At 41.0% G+C, this 15,400-nt stretch overlaps 1 protein-coding gene across 1 annotated transcript in view; it reads left to right on the top strand.

Moving 5' to 3' along the window:
• The first annotated feature begins 866 nt into the window (after positions 1-866).
• Positions 867-15,400, top strand: part of snx4 (sorting nexin 4) — a 53,787-nt gene continuing 39,253 nt past the window's right edge. Inside the window, exons 1-2 of the mRNA XM_043693968.1 lie at positions 867-1,031; positions 10,154-10,278. Coding sequence (XP_043549903.1) covers positions 10,157-10,278 — 122 coding nt within the window. The 5' untranslated portion in view covers positions 867-1,031; positions 10,154-10,156. The remainder of the gene's footprint in view (positions 1,032-10,153; positions 10,279-15,400) is intronic.

The raw sequence follows: 15,400 nt of genomic DNA, 5'->3' as shown, positions 1-15,400 counted from the left end.
AGCAAAAAAAAAACTTTTAACATAGCCACTGGTTCAGGTTGGGACAGGATTGCTGGAAGTGTGGTGGTGATGGGATCAATTGATACATTTGTGAGAACACTTGAATGACTATGTAGAAACACCAGGCAGTGGTAGAGGCAAAGGCAGAAATTTGGCAGCCAAGTTAGAGTCAGGGCAAATACAATGGGCCGAATAATCTCCTTTGACACCATATTGATTCTGTGAATTAAGAACAAAAACAGAAACTGCTGGAAAAACTGAGCAGGTCTGGGAGTACCTGCCGAGAGAAATCAAAAGTTAACTTTCCGGGCCGAGTAATCCTTCTTCAGAATTTCAGTAGCCCTGCGAATTAGGGACTGACACCCAGCATCACCCCCCACCCAATGAAGGAATACAAACAACATTCCTTTCTCACTTTGCCGTACATTCAGTTTCGGTTGGGGGCAGGGAATTAAACTTCGCACATGCGTCCCATTTTCAGACTTGCACATCGAGGTCTTGTAGGAGACGAGACAGTGAGGACTGCAGATGCTGGAGTTCAGAGTCGAGAGTGTGGTGCTGGGAAAGCACAGCGGGTCAGGCAGCATCCGAGGAGCAGGAGAATCGACGTTTCGGTCCGGAACCTTTCAACATTCCTGATGAAGGGCATATGGCCGAAACGTCGATTTTCCTGCTCCTCGAATGCTGCCTGACCTGCTGCGCTTTTCCAAGAACACACCCCCAACTCTTCACAGTCTTGTTTCTGTCATGCGCGAATGGGGACAATCGAGAAAGGACACAAATCGCGCATGCGCTGCAACCGCTGTCAACCAGCAGCTCGTGATGTGAAGTCAGTACGCGCCGTCGTGCGGTACGCTACGCATGCGCAGATGGCGCCCGGCGGCCATCTTTAATGGCGGCCTGCGTAGGGAATTCTGGTATTGTTTGATTTATCATCTTCACACTACGTTCTGATAGTGTTCAATCTCTTCATTTTCCACGGTCAAGATAGATTTGGCATTAAAGCATTTCAATAGTGCATTCTCTCTGAGGTGAGTGAACATAAAATGTCAGACGGAAAGTAGCTGAACGATCAATCGGTGTTTTAAAAAAAATTGATTGTGCGATTTTGGTACAGCATAAGATCATGGCAGCAGGCAAAGAGTGAGCTGAGTGCAAATATTTGTGGGGACAGGGAAGGGCGAAGGTAAGTGTTGGATGGGTTGTGTTGTGTTGTGTTGTGGGCGGCTCTGCATGCCAGCTGCTCTGAACTTACCTCTTCTACTCCAGCCGTAAAGCTCAGCGTTGGGGCTGCTCAGAAGGATGTTGTTGACATGTCAAAAAAAAACACTGGCTTTCCATGGGCAAAACCAAACGGAGTCAGCTAAGCACCCTACTTTTAAATTAATATTCAAAGTTTAACTAAACAGCTACTTATGGCAATAAAACCAAGGTTGAAACACAAACAAAAAGTGCTGGAGAAACTCAGCAGCTCAGGTAGCATGTATAGAGAGGGCAAAGATAGTGTTTAGAGGTCCAGTGACCTTCAGGCTGCAAGAGACTGCATCCTCTAGCTCCAAATACTCGTGGGCTTCCATTGAAAGATTTTTAGTATCTGAACAGATTCTTAATAATTTTTTTTAGAAACATTCCTCATAGTGGTTCTTAGGGAAAAAAAAGCAGTGCATGTGAAAACCAGCACCTTTTGGGCATAATATACTTAGTTTGAATTCTCAACATACGTTTTACTTTAAATTAGTCCTTAGAGCTGTTAAATAACACTGTTTATTGGAGCAAATGCACTGAGAATTGAGGGACTGCTTTTTCTTTAATGGGAAGAGATGTTTGTCTATAAATTTTTAACTTTAAAAAGAGCATGCAAAAGAATGTATCAACTGACACTTGGTTAAAGCTTTGGCCCAAAAATTGGAAAGTAACTAATGTTATAGAATTTATACCTAAAGTGTATATTTAATCACTTTTTTTTTCTTCTTTGTCCAGATTTGGCTGTAAAAATGATTTGGGGGTGGGAATACTGGGTAAACATCTGGTGGCATTGACAGAAAATATGAATTGAGAGATAACTAAAATGGATTTTACTTTGAAAGTATTCACCTAATTTAAAAAGGCATCTCCAAAAAAAGGTGGTAGATTTGAAAGTGGAAATGCAAATTCTGTGTCTTTGCTGTGGGAGTTTGCCTATCAGAAGAAATCAACTAAGCATTAAAAACATTTTGGTAAACTTTTGAAATTGCATATTGGAAGAGGACCATGTATCTATGCAATACTTTGCTATACCATTCTGATTAGATGCTCCTTGTCAGACATTTGAGGCACCTTCTAGTCCAGTATGTTCAGTGATCTAACGTAATTCCGGAACCTCCTGCTCAGGAACTACACTACAACTTGCACTACAAGAACTCCTTTGTCAGATGTTTGACCAAACTAGTTCACTACAATTAGGTGTTAAATAATTCTATATTTGATATGGGCTTCATGTTTTATTATTCGTGTTTTTTAATGTTTAAACATCACAAGAGAAGTTGACTGCATTGTATACTACGGCTTGCCTCATCTGTCAACTTTTAAATTTTGTTGATCACAGACGTTACCAGAATATTTCTCTGCTATTTCTGTTGTTTGAGCAAAATGTCTGTTTTATTGTACAATGTGGTAAATGACTGTACTTCTACAGTCAATTAGTTTAATTTTGATTTATCACCCTTACTGATTTTCAGTGACTACAAAACAATTTATAAATTTGGAGAGTAGATTATTATCCAACTTATCAGGATTACTTTTTAAAATAAATCTAAAGGAAATTGTGATCTTTGTTCCCCTGTCCAATAGTGGAGAATATGTTGAATGCAGCACTAATTTTAATAGACTCCCTGGAGATATCACTGGCATGTCTTGTTCATTCCAGTTACTTTTCAAAAAATGGTGTTGACCCATCTTGTTGAACAAAATTATGTGTGGCCCTCGAGACCATTTTAAAAAATAAGACAGTGAGGACTGCAGAATCAGTCAAAAAATGTGGCTCTGGAAAAGTGCAGCAGTTCAGGCAGCATCTGAGGAGCAGGAGAGTTGGTGTCTCAGGCATAAGCCCTTCATCAGGAATGGGGGAGAAGGGGGACTAAGAGATAAATAGGATCGTGGAGCTGGGGGTAAGATGGCTGGGAAGTTGATAGGTCGGTGGGGAGGGTGGAGCAGATAGTTGGGAAGGAAGATGGACAGGTCAAGAGGGCATTGCTGAGTTGAAAGGTTGGATCTGGGTTGAGGTGTGGGGAGGGGAGATTTGGAAGCTGGTGAAGTCGCTATTGATGCCGTGTGATTCAAGTGTTCCAAGGCGGAAGACGAGGCATTCTCCCTCCAGTTGCCAGGTGTCTTGGATTTGGCGGTGGATGAGGCCCAGGCCTTGCATGTCCTTGGAGTTGAAGTGGTCAGCCACAGGCTGGTGGTTTTGTTTCTGTGTCCCAGAGATGTTCCCTGAAATGCTCTGCGAGTTGGCATCCTGTATCCCTGATGTAGAGGAGACCACATTGAGAGCAACGGATACAGTAGTTCAGGTAAGTGGGTTTGCAGGAAAATCTCTGGATGTGAAGCAATCTTTTGGGGCTTTAGACAGAAGTGAGGGGGGAGGTGTGGGTGCGGGTTTTACACCCTCCGACTCGGTACCGCTATCTTGACCTGTCCTACCTGTCCATTTTCCTTCCCACCTATCCACTCCACCTCCCCACTGACCTATCACAATTACCCCCTATCGCCTTCCCAGCTACCTTCCTCCAGCTCCATCTCAACTTGGTTGCTGCCTGAACTGCTGTGCTTTTCCAGTGCCATATTTTAGAATGATTTGGAGGTGCCAGTGTTGGATGGGGGTGTACAAAGTTAAAAATCAAACAGACCAGGTTCTAGCCCAACAGGTTTATTTGGAATGAAGGGACAGTGCTCTGAAAGTTCGTGTTTCCAAATAAACCTGTTGGACTATACCTGGTGTTGTGATTTTAAAAAAACTATTTAGAAAACAGTTAAAGAGACAATCGCATTGCCAATAATTGCAAAGAGGTGGCTACATTCTCAGGTATAAATGGAATAAATGGCTCAACTGAACTGTGTAATTCCATACATTTAAACATCCCAAAATAAGTGTTGATACAGTTTAACTAATTATACTGAAACCCCCATATTTAGGAGTTTATTACAATCTACTTCTGGAACATATGATACCCAATTTTTGACCACTTTAGGTGTGCATGGTAGCATTTAGGTCTGTATTGGTTTTAGTTTCTTTGCACATTTTATGGTTGAGATCGATTTGTTCTCTGGTCATAAGCAAGCACCTGTCCATTATATAAAAGTAGTCAATATTCAGTACACCACCATTTTAAGAATTAAAATGAATTAATTGGAAGTAGTTGGCTTTACATTTACACTTATCTCTCCACCCCAGAGACTCCCAGCCACATTCCTGATGAAGGGCTTTGGCCCGAAACATTGATTTTCCTGCTTCGTGGATGCTGCCTGACCTGCTGTGCTTTTCCAGCACTACTATAATCTTGACTCTAATCTCCATCATCTGCAGTACTCACTTTTTTGCCTTTACTGAAAAAAGTTGCCAGGTGTAAAAGTAGTTTGGTTTCAGATGTCCATGCTTCCTGACCAATGAGAGGCTGTGTTATAACCTTGGATATGCCAATCAACTTTAATTCACTTACACAGTTTACTTTTTGAACAGAAGGGGGTAGGGTGCGGGGAACAATAGTAAGTGATTTGGGGGGAAGGAAAGCAAAAACATGAGAAAATTAAAAAGCTTGAAGAGTGGAAAATTTTAGCAAAATTGTTCAAGGGTTTATTTTCATATTGCATACATTCCAAATCAAACGCTTTCAAACTGAAAGCACATTAGAGGGACATAAATTCCATTGGCAAATCACAGATTGTACTGGGAATATTACATTCTCAAGTTGAAAAGATGTCACCCAAGGCTCAAGCTAATGTTCTAGGGCTATGGCTTCAAACGAGTATCTGGTGAAATGTAAATTCAGTTGCTAAATCTGGAATTGTTGACAATGAAACCATTCAAAAGTCCTGTCTTTTAAGGAAGGAAATCTTCCATCCCTACCTGGTCTGGCCAAGATGCAATTCCAGCTCCACAGACGTGTGGTCAACTCAAAAACCTTTTTGAAATAGCTGAGCTTTAGTGGAAATTAAAGATAGAAAACAAATGCAGCCTTTGCCAGTGACACGCATTCTATGAAAGAATATGATGCATGCAGATCCATATTCTGATTTTAGAAAACTTTCTGCCATTCATACCTCTCCCATCATTAGACATTACATCATCCACAATTGTAGATTACTAATGCTGTTACATTCAATCCTTGTTTCCAGATATAGACATGTGAACTGCTCAAACATGAATATAATTTGTTAATGAGTATGAAATTTCCAACTACTACAGCAACCATAAACTAAATACCTACAGATGTAGGTGGGATGAGACTGGACAAGAAAGCAAATGTTTTCCATGGAGCAAAACAGGATAAAACAACAGGAAACTAGGGAATTCTGTCAGTCTATTCCCATGAATTTTTTTGGATTATCCAACTTCTCTTCCCTTCCTGGTCCACACATTAGTTGATATTAAATTTTACTCATTCATGGGCTGTGGGCACCACTAGCAGCACCAGCATTTATCGCCAATACTTATTGCCCGAGAACCACCTTGAACTACTGCAGTGCAATCTCTGCAGGTAGAGCCACTGTTTCTGTTTGGGATAGAGTTCTAGTATTTTTACACTGTGAAACAAAGAACAAAAATGCTTCCAAGTTTGGGTGGTGAGGGGCTTGGTGAAGAACTCGCAGGTGGTGGCTTTCCCTATATATTTGCTACCTCTGCCCTTCTAAATGATAGTGGTCCTGAGTTTGGAAGATGTTGTCCAAGAAGCTTTGGAAAATTTCTGCAGTGCATCTTGTAGGTGGTACATACTCCTGCTGAACATCTTAGTGGAGGGAGTAAATTGTGTGGATGCAGTGCCAAGCAGGGGGCTGCTTTGCCTTGGGTGGCATCAAGCTTAAATTTGGTTGGAGGTGTGATCCTCCAGCAAAGTAGTGAATATTCTATCACACTTGAATGTCACAAGTGGACTGACCTTGGTGAGTCAGATTACTACCACAGCATTTATGGCATCTGATCTGTGCTTGTAGCCACATTACTTGTATGGCTAGTGCAGTTCAGTTTCTGGTCACTGGCAAATCAAAAGATACCAATAGTAAGAGATTCAGAAATAATCATGCCTTTTGAATGGCAAAGGTTATTGGTTAGAATCTCTTGTTGGAGAGAGTTATTGTCAGGCATGTGCCATTCCAAACTTGGATATTATCCAGGCCTTGCTGCATAGCCTGCTTCAGTATCTGAGGAGTCAGAAATGATATCTGGTCGGCATGGGCGGGTTGTACTGAAGGGTCTGTTTCCATGCTGCACATCTCTGACTCTGTTGCATATTGCATAGTCACCTGTAAACATCCTCACTTTTCATTTTACTATGAAGGAGTTGAAAACATTGCAAGAGAAAAGAAAAAGGGGGTGGGGGAAAAAAAGAGAATGTATTCTGTAAGTGTCCAAGCACTTGCACTACTCCCCCAGGACTAACTTGCTACAGACTCAGCCAGCTGGACGCTAGCCAATGTAACTTCGGTTCCAATTTGCTGCAATATGAACCCACAGTATTGGTCCCAGGCTGGACGTTGCGTTTACTCAGTGTATGGCGCAGATTTCCATCAGTCATATTACAAAAGATCATAAAAAGAATACCACAGATGCACTAAGCCAATGCAAATTCTATATTTCCAAGTAAAAATTAATTATTGAATGATATTAGGAAAACAACAAATTATACAGGACTAATGTTGTGATAGAGCAACTATAAAAGTATAAATTATGGACCATTACTACTTTGTATGATGAGATTCTCTGGCACAAAACATTGATTTAATGATTTGAGAACTTATTGCATGGATTGTTGGAATCAGCTTCTTATTTTGGCAATGGCAAGTTCGCCTTCGAGAGATCAGAGTTCATTGGGGTGGGGCATTGGAGAAGTTCAGGAAAACATACCTCACTTTTAACAACCCACTGAAATCCTAAACAATTCTTCATACAAGATTTAAGGTGTTCTATGTACAGTTTTAATTACTTAGGAAAATTGATCTGCTTTGTGACTAAACATAACTCAAAATATATAATACATGCAGCAATTCCCATTGAAGTATAAATTTGCTAAATTAACTTGAGGCTGGATAGATACCAGCCATTACTGCATACCTACATAAAATAAAAGCATATACAAAAATGTACTTGATAAAATTTAACTCCGGACTGTCTGAGGTAGTATGGGCTGAGGTTAGAAACAGGAAAGAAGTCACCCTGTTGGGAATTTTCTATAGGCCACCAAATAGTTCCAGAGATGTAGAGGAAAGGGTAGCAAAGATAATTCTGGATAGGAGTGTGAGTAACAGGGTAGTTTTTGAGGTCTTTTAATTTTCTAAATATTGACTGGAAATACCATAGTTTGAGTACTTTAGATGGGTCAGTTTTTGTCCAATGTGTGCAGGATGGTTTCCTGACACAGTATGTAGACAAGTCAACAAGAGGCAAGGCCACATTGGATTTGGTACTGGGTAATGAACCTGGCCAGGTGTTAAGTAGATGAACACTTTGTGATAGAGACTACAATTTGGTTATGTTTACTTTAGTGATGGAAAGGGATAGGTATGTAATGCAGGGCAAGAATTATTGCTGCGGGAAAGGCAATTATGATGTGATTAGACAAGATTTAGGATGGGTAAGGAAACTGCAAGTGGTGGGCACAATTGAAACGTGGAGCTTTATTTAAGAGACAGCTACTGCGTTCCCTTGATAATTATGTACCTGTCAGGCAGGGAGGAAGTGGTTGAGCAAGGGAACTGTGGTTTACTTGAGAAGTTGAATCTCTTGTCAAGAGGACAAGGAAGGCTTATGTTAGGGTGAGACATGAAGGCTCAGTTAGGGTGCTTAAGAGTTACAAGCTAGCTAGGAGAAGTCGCTGACGGGTTGGATCAAGGAAAACCCTAAAGCCTTCTATGAGACCATCATTGGCTAGACGAATGTTTTATTGTTTATCCCTAATTGCAAACACATTGCTGTGGGTCTGGAGTCAACATGTAGGCCAGACCAGATAAGGATTGCAGTTTACTTCAATAAAGGACATTAGTGAACCAGGTGGGGTTTTCCTAACGATTTGTTTCATGGTCATTATTTGACTCCTAATTCCAGATTTTCATTGAATTCAAATTCCATCATCTGCAGTGGCGGATTTCAACCCAGGTCCCCAGAACATTATATGGATTAATTGATCAGCGATAATACCACAAGGCTGTTATCTCCCCTACATTTCTACTATTGTGTTTTTTTCCAGTGCCTAGATCGATGCCAGGTTGACCATTTATTTTCGATTCTTTGTTGAAACTTTGTAGTGATTGTTACCATTATGTGACAGTTTGCTAGGCCATTTCACAGAGCAGTTGATTGAAAATTAGAGGGGTGATCATGTTTGTTCTAACCCAAAATATGGTGTACCTAAATGATAGATTAATTTTTTAAATTTCACATGACTATGTCCATATTGATATTGACTATTTCCAATGTAAGCTTTTCAGTTACAGTGTTGGTGTAATTTTTTGATCTCCAATGTTTTACCTGCTACTTGCAGAGGAAAATCCAATGCTCCAGCCAGCTCTACTTCTAAAAGTAATATCTTTCATTTTACCTAAATTAAAAACTAAGCCGTTGTTGTCCACCCATTGGCACTATACTTGCACATCCTGGATAACCGTTTGCTCATTGTCACCTCCTGACAATGCTTGTCATGGCAGTAAAATGAGTAATGATAAAGTTATTGAAAACTTATTGAGAAATATTTGCTGTGAGTAGCAATTCTCTCTCCAAAAGGATGACAATGCATCGGCCAAAGTCTCTTGTGCCCTTGCCTTGAACTCTAAAGTTTGCTTTTTTTTTCCTGCCCTCCCATCTCAAGTTTTTCGAGCTCACGTTGTCCACCTTTGACATTAATCTCTTAAACTGCTGACTATCCAACTTTCCATCCCCTTCCTTCACCCATCCTAGAACCCAGTCCTGAGGAAGGATCACTCGACCTGAAACATAACTTTGAGTTTTCTCCACAGGTGCTGCCAGACCTGCTGAGCTTTTACTGCAATTTCTGTTTTTAGTGTGGTCGGTTATTTATTCTTGTGATATGGGCATCACTGAGAGGCTAATATTTGTTGCCCATTCCTCATTGTCATTGTCATTGAATTGACTGGTGTTTTTGGCCAGGTCCTACTGTTGTGGGTCAGAAATCCTATAGACTAAACTGGATATGAATTGTAGATTTCCTCTCAAATGCACAACAGTAACCAGATGGATTTTCGTGATAGTTGACACAGATATGATTACTAGTTTTCAATTAGAGATATTTTGTGTTAATTGAATTTATACCCTATACACATTCTTGTAAGGACATTACTCCTTTCTGAGCAATTCTTCCATGACCAGACCATTCTTATCCCTGCCTCCCCATTGTTGTTTAGATGGGTGGGAGTGCAATTCACTGGGTCCATTATTTTTTGTATAATTACAGCCAATTAATCATTTGAAGTGGCTTTTCTACTTTTCTGACTGTTTTTCATTTACAAAATGTTCTGCTCTTTCACATCTAGGTTATGCTTCTCAACAGCACCATCAGAAATCAGTGTTAGTTTTCACAGCTTACAATTCTTATCTCTACTGATAACTTTCTCCATCTGCAGTAGCACCAGATTATGTGAAGCTTTTATTTTAAGAGTTCCCATCCTTGTTTTTAGGTTTCTCCATGATCTTGCCCCCTCCCGCCTCTCTCTCATGTTCACCAGTCTACAACCATCAGAGAGATCTGTTGTAACCGAATTGTGGTTCTAATTTTGCTGGCTGTGCTTTTAGCTGCTAGCCTCTTTGGTCCAGAACTCCATCCCAAAATTTTTCCCTCCAGATGCTCTTTAAGATTTGTATGTCTAAACCAGTTGCATATTTGTGCCTTGCGGTCTAATCTTTCTGAAGCTGTAAACTGTATTTAAATTGTGCAATTTATTTTCTAAATAGATCATGGAAGACAAAAGCTGTTTATTGAAGAAAATTGAGATCAGTGTGTCAGAAGCAGAAAAACGAACAGGCAAAAATGCAGTAAACATGCAGGAGATTTATACAGTCTACCTTATTGAAACAAGGTATGTAAATATGTACTACTGCTAAGTTTCATTTATGTAGTTTCATAGTAGTGCAACTGCCTTGGTCTGTAGTTTGTTTTCTTTGGCGCATGCACAAATAACGTTTTGACTTTAGACTTCAGTAGCAGACATTTTAGCAGTTCTTGCTATGTAACTATAAAGTGATTTGTCCATGTTTTGATAAACATTTCATCATAAAAATTGATTTTAATTCTTTACAACATGTACTGTTTCTTTAGTATTTTACTGCATAGGAATTCTAAAATTTTTGCTAAGTGAGCAGGTGAAAGATCTCTTGTGCCAGATCAATGTTATGCCCAAATTTGGTGTACACTCATGCTGACTTCTTTGAGATTACCATATCAAATTTCACTTAAATTTTAAAAACCATTCTGAAGCTGTTAACTCAACATTTGCGCAAGTCATAAAATCACAATTGACACTTAGCCAAGAAAAAGTGGAGAAATATAATAACTGATCATTTGAAGTAATGCCAATGTGAGGTTGTGTGTTTCTGATCACTTTAAATACTACCTAATTCTAACCCTTTTTTGTGGTCTGTTTACCTAATGTACTGCATATTCCAGTATGCACTTCTCTTTCCAAACTGGAATAATGTGAATTTGTGCCTTTTATTTCCACTTCATGAAGTGGATGTTGCTGTTTAGACAGCATTTACTACCCACTCCCAATTTCCTATTGAAAGTGTTGGTGAGTCTCCTTTCTGCAGTCCATGTGATGTGGGCTAATCTATAGTGCTGTCCAGAAATTTGGTTCCATGATGAAAGAGCAGCAGCATGGTTCCAATTCAGGATGGTGTGTGGCTTGAAGGGCAGCAGGCAGATGATCAGTTATCCTACCAGATAGTAGAGATTGTGGGTTTGCACAGTGTCATTGAAGCAATCTTGGTGAGTTGCTGCAGTGTATCTTGTAGCTGTTAAGTGTGGTGGTGTAGGCAGGGCATTTTGAAGGTGGAGGGTTTGGTGCCAGCCAAGTGGGCTACTGTGTTGACTGATGTTGTATGCATTCTGGTTAAGTGGTGAGTTCAGTTGAGTTTTTGACCAATGGTAACTCCAAGGCTCTTGATTATAACAGGATTCGGTGATGGCATACCAATTGAATATCAAGAGATGGTGGTTAGATTACCCAGTTCTTATTGAGGTGCACATTGCCAGGCATTTATGGCATGGATGTTACTTGCTACTTGTCAGCCCAAGCCTGGGAATTATACTGATCTTTGGCTCCTTCAGTATCTGAGGAGTTGCAAATGCTGCTGAACGTGGTGCGATCGTCGGCAAACATCTCCAATTATGACCTTGTGGAAGGAAGATCATTGAAGAAACAGCTGAAAATGGTTGGGCCTAGGATGCTTCTGAAGAACTTATGCAGAATGTCCTGGGACTGACCTCCAATAACCATAACCCCCATCTTATATGCCAGGTATGACTTCAAGTGAAAGATTGTCCCTGGATACATTGATTTCAGTTATGCTTCTGGTCTTTCATCCACATTCTAGCAAGGCTAGAATGAGGTCAGCAGCTGACTGGGTGTCATTGAGCTGGTTATTGTTGAGCGGGTGTTGCTTGATGATGGTGTTGATGACACCTTCAGTCACTTTACTGATCAAGAGTAGACTGGGGCGGTAATTGGTTGAGTTGGATTTATCCTGCTGTTGCATACAGAACGTACCTGGGCAACTTTCTACATTATTGGGTAAATGCCAATATTGTAACTTGAAGAGCTTGGCAAGGAGAATGGCAAGTTCTAGTCTTCAGTATGATTGCTGGAATGTTGTCAGCACCCATAGCCTTTGCACTGTCCAGTGCCTCTGACCACTTATTAATATCACAGTGTGAATCGAATTGGCTGAAGACTGGGGGTATATGTGATGCTGAGGACCAGAGAAAGAGGCCAAGTTGGATCATCCACTTTGGCATTTCTGACTCAAGCATTCACAGCAATCTCTCGCACTGATGTATAGGGCTCTGCCATCGTTGAAGATGGGGATATTTGTGGAGATGCCTCTGGTGAGTTATTAATTATTCACAACTGGGATAGGACTGCAGAGCTTGGATCTGATCCATTAGCTGTGGGATCACTGAGCTCTGTTAATTGTTCTGCTATTTGGTGTGTAAGTAGGCCTGCTTTGGTAGCTTCATCAGGTTGACACCTCATTTTCAGGTTTGCTGGATCCCCTCCTGGCATGCCCACCTGCACTCTCCATTGAGCAGGGTCGATACCTTGGCTTGATGGTAATGGTTGAGTGCTTGGCCATGAGGCTGCAGATTCTGCTGTTTTTTAACATATTTTTCTGCAGCCAGCAGGTTGGCAAGGATGAGATCATGTATGTTTTCTCCTTGTTTCCTCACTGCTTGCGGCAGACCCAGTCTAGCAGCTATGACCTTTTGGGACACAACCAGCTAGATCCGTGTACTAAGCCACTTTTAGTGGTGGACATTTGAAATTCCCTATTCAGACTACACTTTGCACTCTTGTCACCCTTACAGTTCCCCCCAAGTCTCTCTCAACAGGAGGAATCAGCCAAGGGAGACGGTATATGATGATCAGCAGGAAGCTTCCTTGCCACATTTCTCATGACGTCGAGACTTCATGAAGTCAGGAATCAATATTGAGGCCTCCCCTTGCCACCTCTATTGGGTCTATCCTGCCAGTGGGACAATGCATATCTGGGGATAGTGACAATGATGTTAAACACAGAACACCCCTTTGAGCCTGCTCTGCCATTCATCGTGATCATGGCTGATTTGTCCAACTCTATAGCCTAATCCTGCTCTTTTTTTTTCCCTATAACTTTTTTTTTAGATTAGATTACTAGTGTGGAAACAGGATCTATGGCCCAACAAGTCCACACTGACCCTCTGAGCAACCCACCCAGACCCATTCCCCTACATTTACCCCTTCACTTAACCTGCACGTTTTTTGGACTGTGGAAGGAAACCGGAGGAAACCCACGCAGACATGGGGAGAATGTGCAAACTCCACACACTGTTGCCTGAGCCGGGAATTGAACCCAGGTCTTTGGCGCTGTGAGGCAGCAATGCTAACCACTGTGCCACCGTGCTGCCCGTATTGATCCCATTTGCTCTGACTGCTATATGTATCTAATTACCTTGACTACATTCAATGTTTGGGTATCAACTACTTTTTGTAGTAACGAATTCCGCAGGCTCACCACTTTTTTTGCATGAAGAAATGACTCCCTGTCTCTGTCCTAAATGGATTGTTTGTTAGTAAGATATGATTCTGAGTGTATCACTGTCAAGCTATTGCTTAAACTAGTGTTTGAGACAGCTCCCCCAATTTTGGCATTAGCCCCCAGGTATTATTGCAAAGGACTTTGCTGAATCAACAAGGTTGGTTGTTTCTGCTGTTGTCTTTTCTGGTACCTGGATCAGTGTCACGTGGTCTGTCCAGTTCAATTTCTTTGATACTTTGTAATGATTGCATCAGAGTAGCTTGATTGGACACTTCAGAGGACATTGGAGTCCAATGTATTGCTGTGGATCTGGACTCGCACATAGGCCAGACCAGGTGAGAATGGAGGATTTCCTTCCCTGAAGGGCATTAGTGAGCCACCGGTGTCTTTTGAAGTTAAATAAAAGTTATCAATACACCATCTGCCGTTGCTGGATTCGTACCTAGTCCCCAGAACATCAGTTGAGTTGCAGAATTAATAGTCCTGTGATAATACTACTGGCCACTGCCTCCCCCTTTATTGGAAATTCTCAATTATTCCTATGGAAGTATAAATAATAGTTAGAATAAAGTGCAACTGGTTGAAGATGACTTTGCCATTGCTATTAGGTGTTAATTCAACTGTCAAATGCATTTGATTCTTAAAGTGCATGGGATCGGTGTGTCACTGGCTAGGCCAACATTGATTGCCCATCCCTAGTAACCTTGGCAAAGGTGGTGGTGAGCTGTTAAAACGTTAAGTTGCTTCATTGACTCCCAGGCTGCTTGAGAGGATTATGATTGTAGACAGATCAGGGGACCTATTTGTGAATCATCTTCTAGACCTGGGGATGTTTGGTCTGATTGCCTACTACATCTTTGCAGTTATGTCCATACCCGAGTGTCGTTGGAGAGGCTTTTCCAGCCCACTGTGGCCATCAGCCATGGAACACTCTCCAAGTGTTTCAATTTGAATTGTGTTAATTTAAATTATTGTTTTGATTGTTCGTTTCCCTCTTAGACTTTACCAAATTAAACCATGTTAAATTTACAGAACTAGAGTGGGGAAGGGGTGGGGAGAGAATAAAAATGACACTCCAGTCTTCTGTAGGCACAAAATATATGAAAAAGTCTGTTAAAAGGAGTAGAGCCAACTGGGGACCAAAATGGGATTTACACATGGAAGTATAGCATAGTTGAGGGTATTAAATGAATATTTCATGTTTGTCTTTAACAAGAAATAGAAGCCATGAGGGCAATAGGGTCAGAAGAGGAAATTCCTTCATGAGAGGGGTTCAAAATTGCTAAGGAGGTGGGATTTGATAGTAATACTTAAAGCTGATTATTTCTGCATTGTTAAAAATCTCAACACGAGGTTATAGCCCAACAGATTTATTTGGAAGCACTAGCTTTTGGAGTGCTGCTCCTCCATCAGGTGGTGTCGCTGGTCAACCCCATGATCTGACTACAATCCCATGGCGTACAAGCTTTTTTTTTTAAAATATAAAAACAGTTGTAACCCATAAGACTATACGAGATAGTCATAAAGATGTACAGCATGGAAACAGATGCTTTGGTCCAACTCATCCATGTTGACCAGACATCCTAAATTAGATGTAGAATTTGGCTATTCAGCCCACCGAACCTGCTTTGCCATTCAATCTTGTCTAATATGTTTGTCAAACCCATTCTTCTGCTTCCTCCCTGTAACCATTGATTCCATCTATCTTTTTTTTAATGACTTTGTCGCAGAAGGCTGTGGAGGCCTTGAGTTCCACAGGTTGACCATCCTCTAGCTGAAGAAATTCCACCTAGTTTGACCATGTGCCAATTTGCTTGTGCCTCTGGTAGTAATCTGGCAATTTACCTTTTTTGTATCTGTTTTTCAATTTGGTCCCTAGCTGCTAATATTCCCTCAGCAGAACCT

The sequence above is a fragment of the Chiloscyllium plagiosum genome, chromosome 7, assembly GCF_004010195.1.
Source record: "Chiloscyllium plagiosum isolate BGI_BamShark_2017 chromosome 7, ASM401019v2, whole genome shotgun sequence".
In the NCBI taxonomy this organism is placed as follows: Eukaryota; Metazoa; Chordata; class Chondrichthyes; order Orectolobiformes; family Hemiscylliidae; genus Chiloscyllium; species Chiloscyllium plagiosum.
This window is presented reverse-complemented; position numbering and strand designations above follow the sequence as displayed.